The sequence below is a fragment of the Mauremys reevesii genome, linkage group 4, assembly GCF_016161935.1.
Source record: "Mauremys reevesii isolate NIE-2019 linkage group 4, ASM1616193v1, whole genome shotgun sequence".
Classification (NCBI taxonomy): Eukaryota; Metazoa; Chordata; order Testudines; family Geoemydidae; genus Mauremys; species Mauremys reevesii.
Genome location: NC_052626.1, coordinates 102,301,744 through 102,318,133, shown reverse-complemented (window position 1 = coordinate 102,318,133; position 16,390 = coordinate 102,301,744). Strand labels below are relative to the sequence as shown.

The window sequence follows — 16,390 nt, the reverse complement described above, 5'->3', positions numbered from 1 at the left end:
TATGTGCCTACATCACATTTGAAAATAGTATTTAGCCTTCTAAGTCACTTAGACACTTCAAACATTTTTACCCAGATTCTCTTTTGGGGCATTGATGCACTATTTTAATTTCACACGAGCCCTCTGGAGTTTCACAAGAAATTGGATTAAACAATAGAGTGCCCTTGCGCTTTTTTCTTTTAAAATATAAACATTAATTGAAATTAAGAAATGCACTTCAGAACAGTTATCTTTTTACCCTGAAGTTTGGGGCTGCTGAGCAAGATTGATTTAATCCATGCAGTAATTGTGTTCTCTTTCCAGCCAAATAAACAGATGTAGGTCACATTTTTGGAACACTTTAAATGAAAATCATGTTACATTTTCAACCTGTCTTTTGAAAAATCCTTACAATACTATTTCTACAGTAGCATTTCAGAATAAACAAAAGCTAAACAATATTTCTTCCAAGTGGATGTACTTAATATTTACAAGAGAAAACACAAAACATGCAGTAAATACAGACTGAAGATTTCTGAAATCCTTTCACTAATCTTGGCCTCTTCAGATTTTTATCCTGTGCTCATCAGTGTGGCAGCTGAGCACCGCTGGTGATCAGTTTTGAATGTAAAGCCCTCTACACTTTTAAAAATAATATTAATCCAAAAATAATGTAGTGTAAGTAGTTGAGTCTCTGGGAGTCTCAGACCTGCTGCATAGAATCCTGTTTGTTTCCCCATCCTTGGAGAAGAAGCAGCTACTGAAACCTGGCAGCCTCTTCTTGCCTGGAAGACTTCCATCCTCCTCTAGGCAGGAGCGGCTCCAGGCCCCAGCACGCCAAGCGCGTGCCTGGGGCAGCATGCCCCGGGAGGGCGGCAGGCAGGGAGTCTTTGGCGGCATACCTGCGGAGGGTCCACTGGTCCGTGGGACCAGCCACCGGCAGAGCGCCCCCTGCGGCATGCCGCCGTGCTTGAGGTGGCAAAATGTCTAGCGCCGCCCCTCCCTCTAGGGAGGAAGGTGGAGTCAGAACTCTGATGCCAGCTTTTCTACTCCTTACTTGATCCACTTCCCCACAATTCTCTTCTCCTTCCTCAAAAAGTCCTAAGGCTCCTCTTTACCTGAAGCTGCCTTCTGTGAGTCAGTGGGAGGGAGGGATCGCCTTAACCCCCTCATCTGACGTCATATGTCTCTGGGGCATCCAGCAGGCTCACCTGAATCTTGAGCTGGTTGGCCTGCTCCCCACCTCTTGGTTATTCTGCGGGCCTGGCAAGACTCACTTTCTTCAAATCCAGTTGGAGCTTTCTTCCCAGGAGAAGATAGCAGTTCTGCTTCCCAATGTCCCTTCACTGTACTATGCTCTCACTGCACTTGTCCATTATAGTACTCTGGATCTGAGATGCTCACATGGGAAAGAAACCTGTGTGATTCAAGTACAGTAGGTTGAGATTATTACTTGTGCCAAAGTAAAATGTTCATATTTAGCATATTTTTTGGCTTAATTCACACAAGGCTCGTGAATTCTTTACTAGGAGAACCATGCAGTTTACCCATAAACAGACTGCTAAGCACCATTAGCGTAAAGATTAGATGTACCATAGTGTCATGTTAATTAAACATGCTCTACACAGTAAACTTTGAAAGTTAAATGAGAATTTTTTAAAGTATTTTCTCAGGTTGAGCCATTTCTCAATGGCTACAAGTGTAGCTTGCCTTGTATACTTGTTCCATAACGAAGGTTTACCTTTGCCATGATTTCTAAATGACAGTAAATGACCTAAATGACCCACATGCTGTAGTGTTCCTACAGCATGCTATCTATGGATGGAAATCGTCTTAAATAAATGACCCACAAAGCATTAAACTGCTGTCCTTATTAAACAGAATCTTGTTGCTTATTTTGTTTTTTTCAGAATGTACAACTGAGGGAAAATTATGTTAATCAAAATGTGAATTTGGTAGTACATGAAGTAGTTATTACACTGGGAAGGTTTAGATGGAAGGGAAAGAGAGATTTGATATTGCAGAGTACATAATTAATTACTCTTGTCACAAAAAAGAAATAGTTGCTCTCAATCGCGCTTCCGCTTCACAATCATTGTAACGTCCCCTACTGCTTGGAACATAGCAAGGCTGCATGCTGGGATCTTTTATAGAATTTTTAGTAAAATATATGTTCAAGCTGACACTTGGAAAAAGCACTTTGGTACTTAACCCAATTTCTTTGTGAATATTGTTCAATAACTGTTGTCTACCTGATATTCACAATGTATCTTTCCTCCTCATTTAGGTACACCAGAAAGCCTGGCAGAAAAAGAGCGACAGCTCTCTACCATGATCACCCAGCTGATCAGTTTACGGGAGCAGCTCCTGGCTGCCCATGATGAACAGAAAAAGCTGGCAGCCTCACAAATTGAAAAACAACGGCAGCAAATGGACCTTGCTCGCCAACAGCAAGAACAGGTGAGGCTCCAAGAAAGAAATCTGTGAAAATGTTTCTTTCAGAACGTTAAAAACTCATAATAAACATTGTTCTGCTTGGTGTTTCCTTTCATCAGTTTTATTAAAAGAGCTTATCTTCCTTTGTAACCAATAGAAATAACGAATTGCTTTTTTTATTTTCATAAAGGGAAAAATATGATAGGAGACTGAGGAACAGGGCTATTTGGAATTTCAAAGCATTTCTTTCCTACAGTTAACCTCAGTAGATAGATTTTGATTTCTTGCTACTCATGTGATGAAGGATAGCAAGTTATCAGTGAGCCACGCTATCATAATTTTTTAATTCTCTCTCTGACAACTAAACAATCAAAGAAACAAGTACATAATTGAGAGACCAGAATGTCTACAGAGAAAAGGCAAATAATATCTTTAAGAAACACAGTTGTTCAAAAGAGCTGTCCTTGTCTTGTAGTATAAAAATCTAACAATGATCCCATATACTAATCCCCTAGGCATTAGGTCAGACAGATCCAAATTAATGTGCAATTTTTAGGAATCTGACATTATTACTAGAATTATCTTTTCAGTTAAATGTATTTTATAGGTTATATAGCGCAATATATGCTCTGTTGATTTTAATGAGTTGTGACGTCTGGTATTTTATGTGCTTGAATATTTGCCCACATGTAGGAATATGGACTCATCTCTTAATGGAAAATAACATAAAGGAACACTGTAAAAAATCAGAAGTTAGAATGTCATTTAGCCATCCAGAGATGACACAGTAATTAACTATTGACACTTGTGAATAAGCTAGCACAAATTAATCTTGACACATTTGCAGACGAGTGATATCTTACAGTGAACACTTTGTAATTATATTTCAAAATGAAAATTAAATGACACTTAAAACTAGGTTGTCATGCTCAATGAAGCGAGCATGTAGCTCAACCGATTGGCAAATAAAATTCAGAATTTGAGCCACATGGTGCTTATGTATCATACTTCACTGTGTCGAGCCTATACATCTAGCCTATGTTAGGATAATTGCACTGTCGTGTTTTCTATGCATTTTCCATTACAGCAGTATACCATTTAGGAGGAACCATCAATATTAGATGCATAGTGGAGTTTTGTTGGTTTCCATCAGGAAATGAATATTCAAATGCTACTGTATTGTACTTAGAGATGCAGCGATCTGTACACCAGCAATCTGAACTCGAGCAAATTAGCCCCTCCGCATGCACATGCTAAACAAAGCCCTCAACACTGCCCTGACTAACTTAGGATGCAGAGGAGTGGCCAGATCGCCAGCAATTCAGAATGGTTCAAAACATCGGATGCAGTAGCTGTGTAACAGTCAGAAAGAAATCACTGTGTACGATTTTCATTCTGAATCTGATTTGGGGGTGGTGGGGGCAGTGGACGTTTGCTTGAGCTGATTTGAGTACCACTGTGGATTGAATCTTGAAAGGTCCACTTGCGAACATGCATCAAGTAAGATGTAATACAACTTTAAGGTGAAATGGCATCATGCTTCCATCATTAATTAAAATAACAGTACTTAAGCATTCATATGGATGTGTGAACTGTCTCACTAAAGAGGATCAGCTGCAATTGCCCCTCTAAGCATAGGCAGTACTGGTGATCATAATTATAACAATAACCAGGCACTCTGAGATCCTGGCAGCTGTCCCTATATTACAGGGGTGGCCAAACTTACTGACCCTCTGAGCTGCATACAACAATCTTCAGAAGTTCAAGAACCAGGGTGCGCCTGCCAGGGCTTGGGGCTTCAGTCCTGCAGTGGGGCTGGGGGGATCTCGGGGCTTCAGGCCCGTGAGGTTGGGGGGGGCTTGGGGCTTCAGCCCTGCTCCCACTGAAGCCCCTAGTCCCGGCAAGGCTGAAGCCCCAAGGCCCCCCTCCCTGCTGGCACAGGTGCTGGAACTAGGGGTGCTGGGGGAGCTGTCGCACCCCCTGGCTTGAAGTGGTTTCCATTATACACAGGGTTTACAGTTTGGTTCAATGGCTCTCAGAACCCCCACTATAAAAATTGTTCCAGCAAACCTGCCTGCTGGGCAGAAGCTCCTAACCCCACCACCCCGCTGCAGGGCAGAAGCCTGATCCGCAGAGAATGGGGGGAAGGCAGGGTGGGATGATTTTTTCCTGTAGCAATGAAATAAATGCATATTTTTTCATATCCTGCAATTTCAAAAGAAAAAGAAACCTAAAACTGATCATTTTGTGCTATACTATTGCCTTCTCCTAATGTGCATAAAGATACCGCATTTTTGTTTGCATATTACGCAATTGATCTGAATACTTTGCACTAAAGTTAGTTGAAAATGCAATCGTGTTTCAAAATCACCCTCACAGCATTTACTGTATTTTTTAATCAAAATATCTCTACTGCCCATTTTCTTAGCTTTCCCAACATTGAAATATATGCATGTGAGGAATCATGTACTATATCGGGGGAGGAGGGAAGAACGAGAGAGAGCAGTGTTCTTCCCACACACTGGGAACTAGGTACTCCTGAGTACCTCAGACTTTATATGTGGTACTGACTCTTGCAGAGGTAACTCAGAAAAAGCCTGATCATCCCCCTTCCCAAGGAATATGTATAGGAGGGGAAATGATACTTGAGAAATTAGTCACAGGGTGAGACTCAGACCCTCAGGAATGGGAGGATGGTGTCCTAGCAGAAAGAGAAGTCACCAGGATTGCTGAGGCTGGGTTTCCTGGGCAACATAGATTCAATCCCTGATCAGATCTTCTGAGCAGTTATCCCTCCAAGACAGCAGTCCCAGTAGCTCACCCAGCTCCTCCTGGCTTCTCCGCGGCAGCATTATGGGAAGTGAATGTAACAATGGGACAGTTAATGCTGGTCTGCATTACCTGCTGCACAGATTTCTGCTCAAAAATACATCTTCAGCCGAGATGATCGGGCCATCTCCTTCTGCCCTAAGAGATCTTGGGATGGCTCCCGTCAATCTGCACAAGCCTCTCTGCACTCTGTCCCATTGCTATATGAACTTGCTTCTCTCAATCCATGTAAAGGAAAAGGAGCCTCAGACCCCTAACCTGTCACCTTCACTTGCCCAGTTGATAAAAGGAGAACAATAATATTCACATATTTCACAGAGTTCTTCTGAGAATTAATTATTTAGCCCCAGATTCTGCCACTTTTACACATTGGGTAGCACCTTTCTCACTGAGCAGTTCCACTTAAGGCAGTGGGACCTACTAGGGAATAAGGTACCACTCAAAGTGAATAAGACTGGCAGACGCTTGCCCTTTTATGCTGTATTTTGAAGCACTGCATACAGCCCCAGTTCAACAAAGCAATGAAGCATGTCCTTAACCTTAAGCTCTGTGGATAGGGATGGAATCACACACCTGTATAAGGTTAAGGACATGCTTATGTGCTTTGCTGAGTTGAGGCCTAAGTGTTTAGTATTAGAACATAAGTTTTACGTAACATAGTTATGGTCTGATGTTACATTTAAGTTTGAAATGTTTCTATTATTTATACAGGTACCTCAAAAAATATCATTCACTAATGTTCCTTGCAGTGTTTTGGTATCTCTTAACAAATGGTGCTCAATCAAAAAAAAAACCTGTTTGAAATGATCATGAAGAATAACTCAGAGGTTGTTTTCACTCAATAAGATTGAAGTTTGGACATTACTATTTTAATTTAATGAAAAATTTATTTCTAATAGATTGCAAGACAACAACAGCAACTTTTGCAACAGCAGCACAAAATTAATCTACTGCAGCAGCAAATTCAGGTCAGTGTGTTTTATTGGTCTCTTCTGATTATGCTTAAATTCCATTTACAGAGAGGGAAGGATTTAAGATAAAACAACCACATGCTTTACGCATAAACCCCCACAAAGAGGGTCTCTGTGCCTTTGAAAATAATTGTCAACAATATTTTGATGGAAACTGCTTTTGGTTAATAAGCAGGTTTTTTGAAAGTTGTGAATTATTTCTTAAATCTTGCCATTTAACTCTAGAATCTGCAATCATTTTGATTTACACACCATGAAGGAGAAACAGAGATTCAGTTATTGTTTATAGATTACTTTATTGTACAAAGAGAGAATTGGCTTTATAAGGAGAAGATTATTATGGAAAACAGTCCATAGAAAACATCTGAAACTTCATTAACCAAAGCAAACAGCTACAGAGCAGGAAGATAGCCTTTGAAATGCCAGCATTCCCCAAACCTATTGAGACAAAACTAGGTATCCAGGCTCTGATATCTTGCCTAATATCCAAATGCGTGCTGGTGCACCATGACCCACAATGCCTTTTGGTGCACTCCATAGGCAACCTTGTAGCTGAGTGGAACCCACAGTCTCTAGCTTGATCATGTACAAGTAGATTCTCGAGTGTCTATAGAGGTGGACAGTCAAACTTTATTTGCAGGTGGTGTTGGTGTGTGGATTTCCCCACTGTGTCATCCTCCCCTCTTCCCCGTTCTGCTCAGAAGCCTTCCTTTGGCCTATTCTTCTATTTAAATTTGCATCATGGCTGTTGACAAGCTATTGTGTGGCTGGTCACCTGCTGTATTGTTGTTTATGTTGTGTAGCCAGATGCACCAGTGAGAGCCACCTGCCTCTGTCCCTACTATCTAGCAGTCTCTGTAGGCAGAAGGTGCACTTATTCCTTTCCTCATCCTCACCCCAATATGTTTGCATATCCCTTTGCAAATATCACAATGTTATTTTGTTTGGACTTTAATTGGTTTAATTTACATTTGTCAAGTACGCTGACACCGTGGGATGAAAGGCACAACAGAAGTGCAGAACTTTGTCCTCATTGTTTTCTTGACTGAATGTAGTTTTGAAAAGAAGACTGTGTGTCACTCTATTAGTTGTGCTTTGGAGAAGGAGAGCATAAAAATACTTGAGGCAAATAAATATTACATATTCCTCTCTACCCCTGTCTTGAAGAACAGGTAACATTAGTTTTAGAAAACCATTCATTAGTTTATACATAAAAAACATCTTGAATTGGCAGAAGAGCTAAAAGTAAAGCATAACTTAAATGGTTTAAAAAATGTAAAAGAGACCAGAGAATCATGTTACTTCAGGAAAAATAGGTCCTGGCATTTTTTAAGGTGAATGGGGTTTAACATATTAAGCATCAGTTTGAGACCATTCAAGGAATCTCTTGAATGCATACAAACACTTACTCCTAATTAAAAGTGTATGTATCAGTAGAATTTGTTGGCACAGAAAGAGTCAAATTATGACAGTTGGAGCCTTTAAAGCACTGGAATGGGGGAATCATCTTTGGCATAGGGTATTGCACTGCCCTGGTCACTCCCCACCATCCCACAGCATATTCTCCTCAGTCACCTTTGGCTATCCTCAGAATTCATGAAAGAGCTATGCAAGAGTTTTTTACTTCTGTTGAAAAGTGGGATACACAGACATGGGAAAATGTGGTGGTGTAGCAAAAGTCAGTTTTTCTATCTATCTGGCAGAACATGGTTGGCTTCAATGGGAAGAATCTTCCTTCATATTCCCAGTCCAAAAAAAATTAACTCTTCTCTGAGATTTTTGGAAACCTTCCGGATACTACTATCTGGCTCTCTCGCATTCCCAAGTGATTCCAGCTGAACAGTATTGTGGGTAAATCACCAATCAGTAGAATGCCATAGGAATCCTCGCTAACCTGCCAGGGACCTCCGAAAGGTCAAAGTAGGGCAAGAACCAAATGTATTTTAGTTTTAGGTGGATTTTCATACCCTAGTCTATAGTGCTTATGTCCACATATAATTTGTCTGCTAATGCAATGGGTTATGGGTACAATTCTTGGCATATTTTCAGAAACAATTTTCTTTTTGCACTTGTCAGTTTTTGGTGAACAAGAAAAAACAAACAAACAAATAACCCCCCCTACACACAAAGAAGAGGCTGTGAAACTAAATTTGTAAATTTCATGTAATGTATAGGCCCTTTTGGGGTAGAAAAGGTGGAAGTTCCCATATACACTGGTTTCTTTAATGAGAAAATGCTAACTCTGTTTGCAAGAATATATCGATATAAAACAAATAATATTTGGGTGCTGTGTGTACCTTCATTATCGGAATTGAAAATCGACAGATTTCCCTGAGACTCATTGTGAAATCTTAACTTGCTTGCAGCATGGCCAATAACAAACTGACTGCAATTTTCACACAGTGAGAATAGCTCTGGAATAGCTTTATTTTTGTGCCCAGTCTCATTTCTTCTTGCATTGGGATTAATTCTGATTCTGATTGCATCAATGATTTTTCAAAGGTGAATTCTAAGGCTGCCTTGTGGTAATAAAATAATAAGGATCTCTACCTTACCGTCTTTCTTATAACCTATATACATGATGCCATGATAGCAGGAATCCATCAGCAGAAATTTTATGGCTGCTGTTGTTCTGCCAGTGGTGTAGTGTCTTCCATTGGATTTGGGAAAGGTTTCCTCTTTCATTGACCTGAGTTGACAATGCACTGGGAGTGATGTGCAGCTTCTTTCTCTCCTCCACCTCCATTTTTTCTCCTTTATAGGATCCTTGGTAATTGTCTGAATCCTTGTGCATCTCTCCACATGAAGATGCGTAACAGGACTTTTAGTGGGAGCAAATGGCTATTCTTTGTCCCTCAGTGACTGCTAAGTCTTTTCCCACTTGACCTTCCCCATATTCATTGATCAATTAGATGTGGAGGCTGGGCCGATATAGGGTGTTCTTACTCCATGTTTGTATAGTGGTTTGGGTTCTATTGCATGTGAAATATTTGTAGAGTGATTTTTGCTCATATGCATAGGATGGAATCTAATCAATGTGTCTGAGGCAGGGAAAGAATGTTTCCTCCATATCTCAATGGCCAGGCTCACAGTGGGCTTCTTGCCTTCCTCTGGAACATCCTGTAAGACTCCTCCTGTCAGTTATTAGGGTTGTGGGGGATGTGACATATCAAACATGCATGTGGTCTCTCAGGAGGGCTGCTAGGAATGCTAGTTGTTAGGTTTATGGAGGAAATCTCCTATTTTAGCTGATGTTTAGCCTACATAATCCACAGTTGCCATCAGCCAAGTGGTTCTTCCTTGTTTATTTGTTCTTGCTTATTTTGTTGCAGATTTGTTACTCAGGCATTCCTTGTGATAGAAGTTGATTGCCTTAGTTGCCTCCTTTACAGCTCATTGTAGGTTTGGGGATGGGGAGAATCTCCTTGCTATTTAGTTGATTGAGACTGTTAAGACTAGGTGTCTACATTTCTTGTACCTGAAAATGTACTGTTGGCAATGGGTGATATGTTGCTGGGCCAAGGATAGGCTGAAGGATGTGATGCTTCATATGGCTATGTCTGGTGTGAAATAATAATTGTCCTCCCCTTTATAAGAGATTATGAAATGTGAATATTGTAGGTGTCAATTTCATCTGGGCACAGGTCTGTCCATGGCCCAACTACTTGGAAATCAGTTCAGTATGTTCTCTACTGCAGTATTCCGGGGCAAGTGATTGTGGATGGAATATTTTTATCACATGAGATGCACTGTGTACCTCTCTAATCTTCTAAGGTCTGTGGCATATAGTCTCCAAACAATAATTTTGACAATTTAAGGAATACAATTTATGTAATCCTTTGAACAATTAGAAATAATCAAAGAGGTTCACTATACTTCAGTCAACAATAAGTAAAAGTGAAAAGAATCCATTAAAACAATCACTTATTTCCCTCCTAAATTGCCATTACTTCAAACATCTTATTTCATTTATCCGTTTCAAGGACCATTTTCACACTCCATACCTGATTATCATATATTGTGCAGCTTTGTCAACAGCATGTCAACAAGAAACATATCAGGTATTGCAGGCAAAACCAGTATAGTCATCTTAGGAGTGATGAGCTCATATATTTATGTATTTGTTCACAGTCAGTTCAGGATTCTGGGGGTGGATTTTGGGGAGGTAGTTTTGTCTAGTAGTTAAAGCATGAGAGGTTCCCCTTCTTTGTCCACTTCTATAAAGGGCTTTGAGATCCTGTGATGAAAGGCTCCAAATAAGTGCAATATTTTATTACTCCCCAGCCCAATTACTCATACCCCCTGAAGCTTGCTTCCCTCTCTGTGTGGACAATAAACATCCTTCAACAGGAGAAGTTCAGAATTAGAAGAGCTAGTGTTCCCAGTTATGATCCTTTATCCCACCGCCCAAGGCAGGCAAGTCTCCCATTGATTTCCATGGACTTACAGATGAGGAAAGACTTCAGGGCAAGCAAAGGCTGCAGGATCAGGTTCTGAGCTGTTTTATGTTCTTTGAGCCAAATTCATTTCTGATCTAAAATGTACAAAATCTTAAAGCAGTAGGAAAAAACTAGGCTGCTCCAGGGCAGGGTAGGGTGGGGAGATATTAATATATGCTATGCTGGGAAAACTCATCTTAGGGGATATGGGAAAAATCCATTTAAGGAAAGACTTCATTAATGCATCATAAACAGAAGGGAGAATTCACAGGATGGAAATGCTGAAGTCTGACTCTGTATAATGGGCCCAACTGTGCAAGGTGCTGGATGCCCTCAACTCCAAGTGAATTCAGAAACTTGTTGGAGACAGTCAATTCCTTGCAGGATCGGGTCTGCTGAGTGTCTGTCCATGCTCTGCTGGAGGAGGAAGAGACTGAGCCCAATTCCTCAAGCATTCTGCATGCAGAAGATCCATTGGAAGATCCGTGGAAGATACGGGTGTAGAGGACTTAAGGAACCAGGCCCTTTGCTGAGTCACTTCAGACTTGTGCAGCTATCGTTGGAATGAATGCTAAATGTAGGCCACAATTTTTGGAAAGAGCTCAGCTTCTACATCTGGGCGCAGTACAATGGACGCGGAACTTTTTCTGGGAATCTGGCAGTAGGTGTCACAATGGGAACTGAGCACTTTTGAAAATTTGGTCGTAAGTGCTCCCATCCCTTTCCCTTCTCAGTGCCCTTACAATATAGTGTTTTGAATCAGATGTAGTGTCCTTTGCATAGAAAAATTGGGTTCTTCTGCCCTAATAAGTATTCTGCTTTAACTGTACCATAGAAATTATTTCTAATAGTACTTGTGTTCTAGTTTTTTAATGTCTATGTTCATGCTGTGTATCTTAATATCAACAAGTTTGCATTGTCTATTTCTGTTAAAATGAGTGAACATGATTACCATGATAGTAAACAAATAAAAGAATGGTAACATAAAAATGACAACTGTTTAAACTGTTCTTGAATATGAATCATTTGAATCGTACTTAAAACTTAAGAGGCTGATCCAAGAAATCTCTCTCCTTATCCATGATTAACTACTAACATTTCAGGTACCTGGTGAGCTGAATAAGGACTATCTCTTTATGTGAAGTGCATGTCTAAAGATCAGGAATAATTACATTGCACATTAGCCTTCATGGCCTGCATGACCTGGTTAATTAATTTTTTGCTAGGATAATAATAGTAGAAATATATTTAAAGATATGCTTCATCATTAAGTATCTAATTGACCTCCAATTTTAAGAGCTGGACCTTTCATTTATTGCCTTTCAGAGATGGGTTAAACCTCCTAGCAGTAAGCTTGCTGAAAAGGCAAAAGCTGGAATCTAGCTGTTGTCGGTCCCCAGTTGCTCTGTCTTAGATTGTCTCTCTTTGTTTGTAAACTGTATTTAGCATTGGCAAGCAAAAAGCAGTTACCATGCTACTATTCTGGAACAAGGGAATATTCCTTTTTTTTTTTTTAAATCATCGATCATGAAACTGATCCCCTTCCTGCAAGCTCTGAGCAGGGCCAAATAAAGCCATTGAAAGCAACTTGATACCTCTATTGGCATGGTATATGGATCAGATACTCCCTTGAAAGAAAATGAGGGTTATAAACAAAGCTTAGAAGTCTAGGAATAGCCCCCAGCTTCAGCAAACCCTTAAAATATTTTGTAATTGTATCTTCAATCATGAATTAGCTAGGAAAAACAGACCCTCTTTTCCCTTTTATTTCACTGCTGAATGCTGTTTTTAATTGCCCACAGGCATGCTGTTGTGATCTTCTTTGGAAGTTTCAAACGAGGATAAAAATGCAAATCTAATTATTTCTTTTATCTAATCTAATTAACTTTTAAAAGTAATGATAGATGCACTATAGCCTGCATCAAACATTTTAATAACCAAGTTACTGGATTAAAGAATAGGTAAAACTACTGTAATTTATAAACAGTGACGATTACTGCAGTTCAAAATTTAAATTATTGTGGTGGCTCAATAAACTGTAGCAGTAGCTTATTAATTTGTAGTAGAGATTATACATTTCCTTTAAATTCCAACTTGCTTATGAATTGAATCCAAACCATCATTAGCTTCTTTTGATTCAGTTCAGTACCAATGCATTGCTGCAAAACTAAGACTAACCTCCTCCTTCCAATGCAGTTGCTCACATGGGCTATTTGTAAACGGAAGATGTAAATGCCAACATGTTACTGTAATTTGTACCCTTATTATTTAATCAAAGACTGAGATTTCCAGAACTCTGCTGTGTGTGTAGCCTCACTGCTTCTGTCCAGCTTGTCAGTCTTGTTAGCAAAGATGGAAACTAGTCCAATGTGAGGGGCAGAGCCAAAGAAAAAAGAGAAAAACAGAAATATGTTGAACATTTACGAAGCAAAGCAAAACATTTCATGTTTCATTTCTTATTGAATATTGGCCTTTCCCCTATAAACAAGAGCCAGGTCCTGAAGTCCTTGCTCAGTATTTACTCTGGCAAATCCTACATTGTGTGCAAAATCTTACTCTTGGTACCTGCCCAAGTAACTTTGACTAGACGTTGGGGATATTAGTGTTGAGAAGAGGGAAGGAATCTTTCCCCCTTCCCCCCAGGCTGTGGAGTGGAAGCTGAGCCACAGCTACTGCTCCATCTTAAGGGCTGGAGTAACTTCCAAAGCCCTAATTGGCTGAGTGATCCACACCATAATGGTTACTTCAGCTAAGTCTCCATCCTCCCCTCACATCCCTTTCCCCAAATACCCTGGCATGATGGCATGAAGGAAGTCCAAGCAGGGCTGGATTCCATGTCAGAGGGTCACAACTCCTATGCAGTCTCCTAAAATTCGGTTCTTGCCCTTCAATCACCTGTGCAGAAGAAACTCGCTAGGTGCTCTGTATGTGGGGCCTCCTGTTCCCATAGGGTATATCTACACTGCAGTTAAAAATCCATGGCTGATGTGGGCTCAGGGTGCTGGGCTGTTTCACTGCAGTGCAGACTCCCAGCCTTAAACTGGAGCTGGACTCTGGGACCCTCCCATCTTGTATGATCCTGGAGCACGGATGCCAGCCCGAGCCTGGAAGTCTACACTGCAGTGAAACAGCCCTGCCACGGATTTGGGTGTCTGAACTGCAGCATAGACATACCCATAGAGGTGGGGGCAAGACTGTCCCTGACTTAGAATAAAGAGCTTCTGGATTTAGCCACAAGTTAATCAATAAACTCAGCATGAATACATGTTTATTTTGTACACTGTCCCCTCAAAAGTTAAGATATCTTCCTAATACTTTTCTAAATTTTCTGTGAATTTTTGAGTAAATAGATTTGTGTCTCCTTCCTAGATCTAAACAAATTGTATTTCATGCAAAAATTAAGTCTTGTGTATCTCTTTCATATCACTTCTGTAATTATAGAGCAGTAAATGGTAGAATAGCATATGTTAGCAACATGAGCAGCAGTCTATGAAATGAGCTACCAGTTAATAAAATGATCTTGTGGTGATGTTGGCCAAATGCTAGCACACATGTTTCGGAAAGTGATATTTCAACAGACTTGAAGAATAGGACTTTGGCACACGGGTGCTGAACGTGATCTGATGTATGGAAATTAGCTAAATCTACAGTCAATGTCATTGTTCCTCAGGCTCAAGTGGTGCAGAAAGTGATAGTGGCTGCCCTTTCTCCCACTCTCTCCCCTCACGCTCCCTTTTTAAAATTAACAGTGGCATTTGGGGAGGGGCGTCGCACATCCATCTATACTCCTCAGTCCAAGCACTCTTGTTTCTTTCATTCTTATGAGTGCTGTACTGCAGACTTGCCCGTGGGCAATACTTCTTTTTCTTCTTTCAGTCCACCCTGTAGGCCTGTTCCTAGAGCTGAAATCCTCAACCTCATCAAAACCAGTGGGGCCAGTGCTTTGCTTAAGTGAGGACTGCAGGCTTGAGCCCTATTTGTTTAGGCTCAGATTATGAGCAACCCCCCAAAATATGCAGAGGAGCAAGCAAATATTACCTACCCCACTCATGCTGCTGCTCAGGGTCCACTTCCAGCATCCTTCACAGTGCTCCAGCCACTTACTTCACCCACATTTGTGCAGCTTGCAGCCCCAGTAGTCACTGTGCCTCTCTGAATACCTCTAGTGCTCCTCCTGGGGCAGTGCATCTCCAAATCACCAGGCTGTGGTGTTAAAGCTACAGTCTAACCCCCTAATTAATGTCAAAATAATCCTGAATAATTGGAACTGTTTGCTTAACCGCAGAAAGTCAACTTCCACTCTCAGTTGCACCTGCACAAACAAACTAAAGTGTGTAAGTGAGAGCAAAATTTGGGCAATTGCTTTCCTTCCAAAGGGCCCAATCCTGCAAAGCCTTATTTACATTAGTAACCCTTACTCGCCCAACCAATATCTGACTACTTGTATATCAAGTATTACTTTCACTGCAGAATTGGACCCATAATACAGAAGAATGTACAATTAATTACATTAGGTTTGCATTAAAACATATCCCATAACTATGACATAGAAACTACATAGGATGTTGGCCTTTATTTTGCAAATAGTTCTACTTGCTAGGGAGTTTTCTGTGAGTTTTCCCCAACAGGGAAAAACAACTTGGGTATGGATTATATTTTTTTTCTACACTGCATACTGCCCAGGATTCAGTGAAAAAGAAAACAGTTAATAAAAGTACAGAAACAACTTGATTTATGGTGATATCCATGTATACAAGCAACACTGGAATGTGATGATATCAGAGGTCAAAGTTTCTGTCTTCAGAAGCAGGTATTTAGAAGAAAAATGATGAAGTGCAGCCCCACATAAAAAGGCCAAAAGCATTTAGAAAATAAATTGTAAAGTACTTTTTGAAATCTGACAATAAAATGTTGAATTCACCAGACGGCATAAACTTTGACCTAAGAGATCAAAGTGGTTTTTAGTTGTTATACTTAATGATGTATAAAAATTATTTTATAAGATAAATTTGTTTGCCTGTGTTTGCAGTAGTTGTGAAAATTAGTTGAAGAATACAAGTGCATTATTAAATCAATTTGGGGAGAAAAGTGTGTTAAGATGGTACTTGGTTTCACAACAATACAGAAAAAATAAGTATATTCTTGTCTGGATTCACATGGGGATTATGCACCCATATGGAGAACAAGATAGAATTGGAAAGAAAAAAAGTAACAGTCTGTAAGTGTTTGGACTATTTAAACCAAAAAAAAGTAAAAGTGAAGTGGATGGCCATTTGTCTTGGTCTTAAGCAACCAATGCCATTACTAGCAAAAACTGGTCCCTGCTAAAGGTGATCTTTATGAAGAAGTTAAACAACATTGCACTGGAAATCACCTAGGAATATTTTAAAGTAGTTGTGTAAGTAAGAGGCAGCTGGCCTTTCAGTGCAGGTTCACCGTATTGCATCCTGTGCTTTACAGATTTTTAAAGAAAATGAAATTATATGATGTAGTTGGGTATTTGACCATGTTGTATGCAAGAGATTTGCTTGCTTAAAAAAACTAGTCTTTAATATAAATCTCGTATATTCCATCTTCTGTAAGTCAGGCATTTGCACAGATTGTGTAAATTATGTCTATATTGAGAATTTAAGAAGTTGTATAGTATGCATTCCACACTTGAGGGATGGCAAATAAAAATTGATATACTGCGAGACATATGATATAACACAGTGAAATATCTTTTAAATTCCAAAG

At 40.0% G+C, this 16,390-nt stretch overlaps 1 protein-coding gene across 7 annotated transcripts in view; it reads left to right on the top strand.

Moving 5' to 3' along the window:
• SOX6 (SRY-box transcription factor 6) overlaps positions 1-16,390 on the top strand; it is a 501,080-nt gene that overhangs the window by 326,458 nt on the left and 158,232 nt on the right. For all 7 annotated transcript variants that reach the window (XM_039533636.1, XM_039533631.1, XM_039533632.1 and 4 more), the window contains 2 exons: positions 2,267-2,439; positions 6,144-6,212. In XM_039533636.1, coding sequence (XP_039389570.1) covers positions 2,267-2,439; positions 6,144-6,212 — 242 coding nt within the window. The remainder of the gene's footprint in view (positions 1-2,266; positions 2,440-6,143; positions 6,213-16,390) is intronic.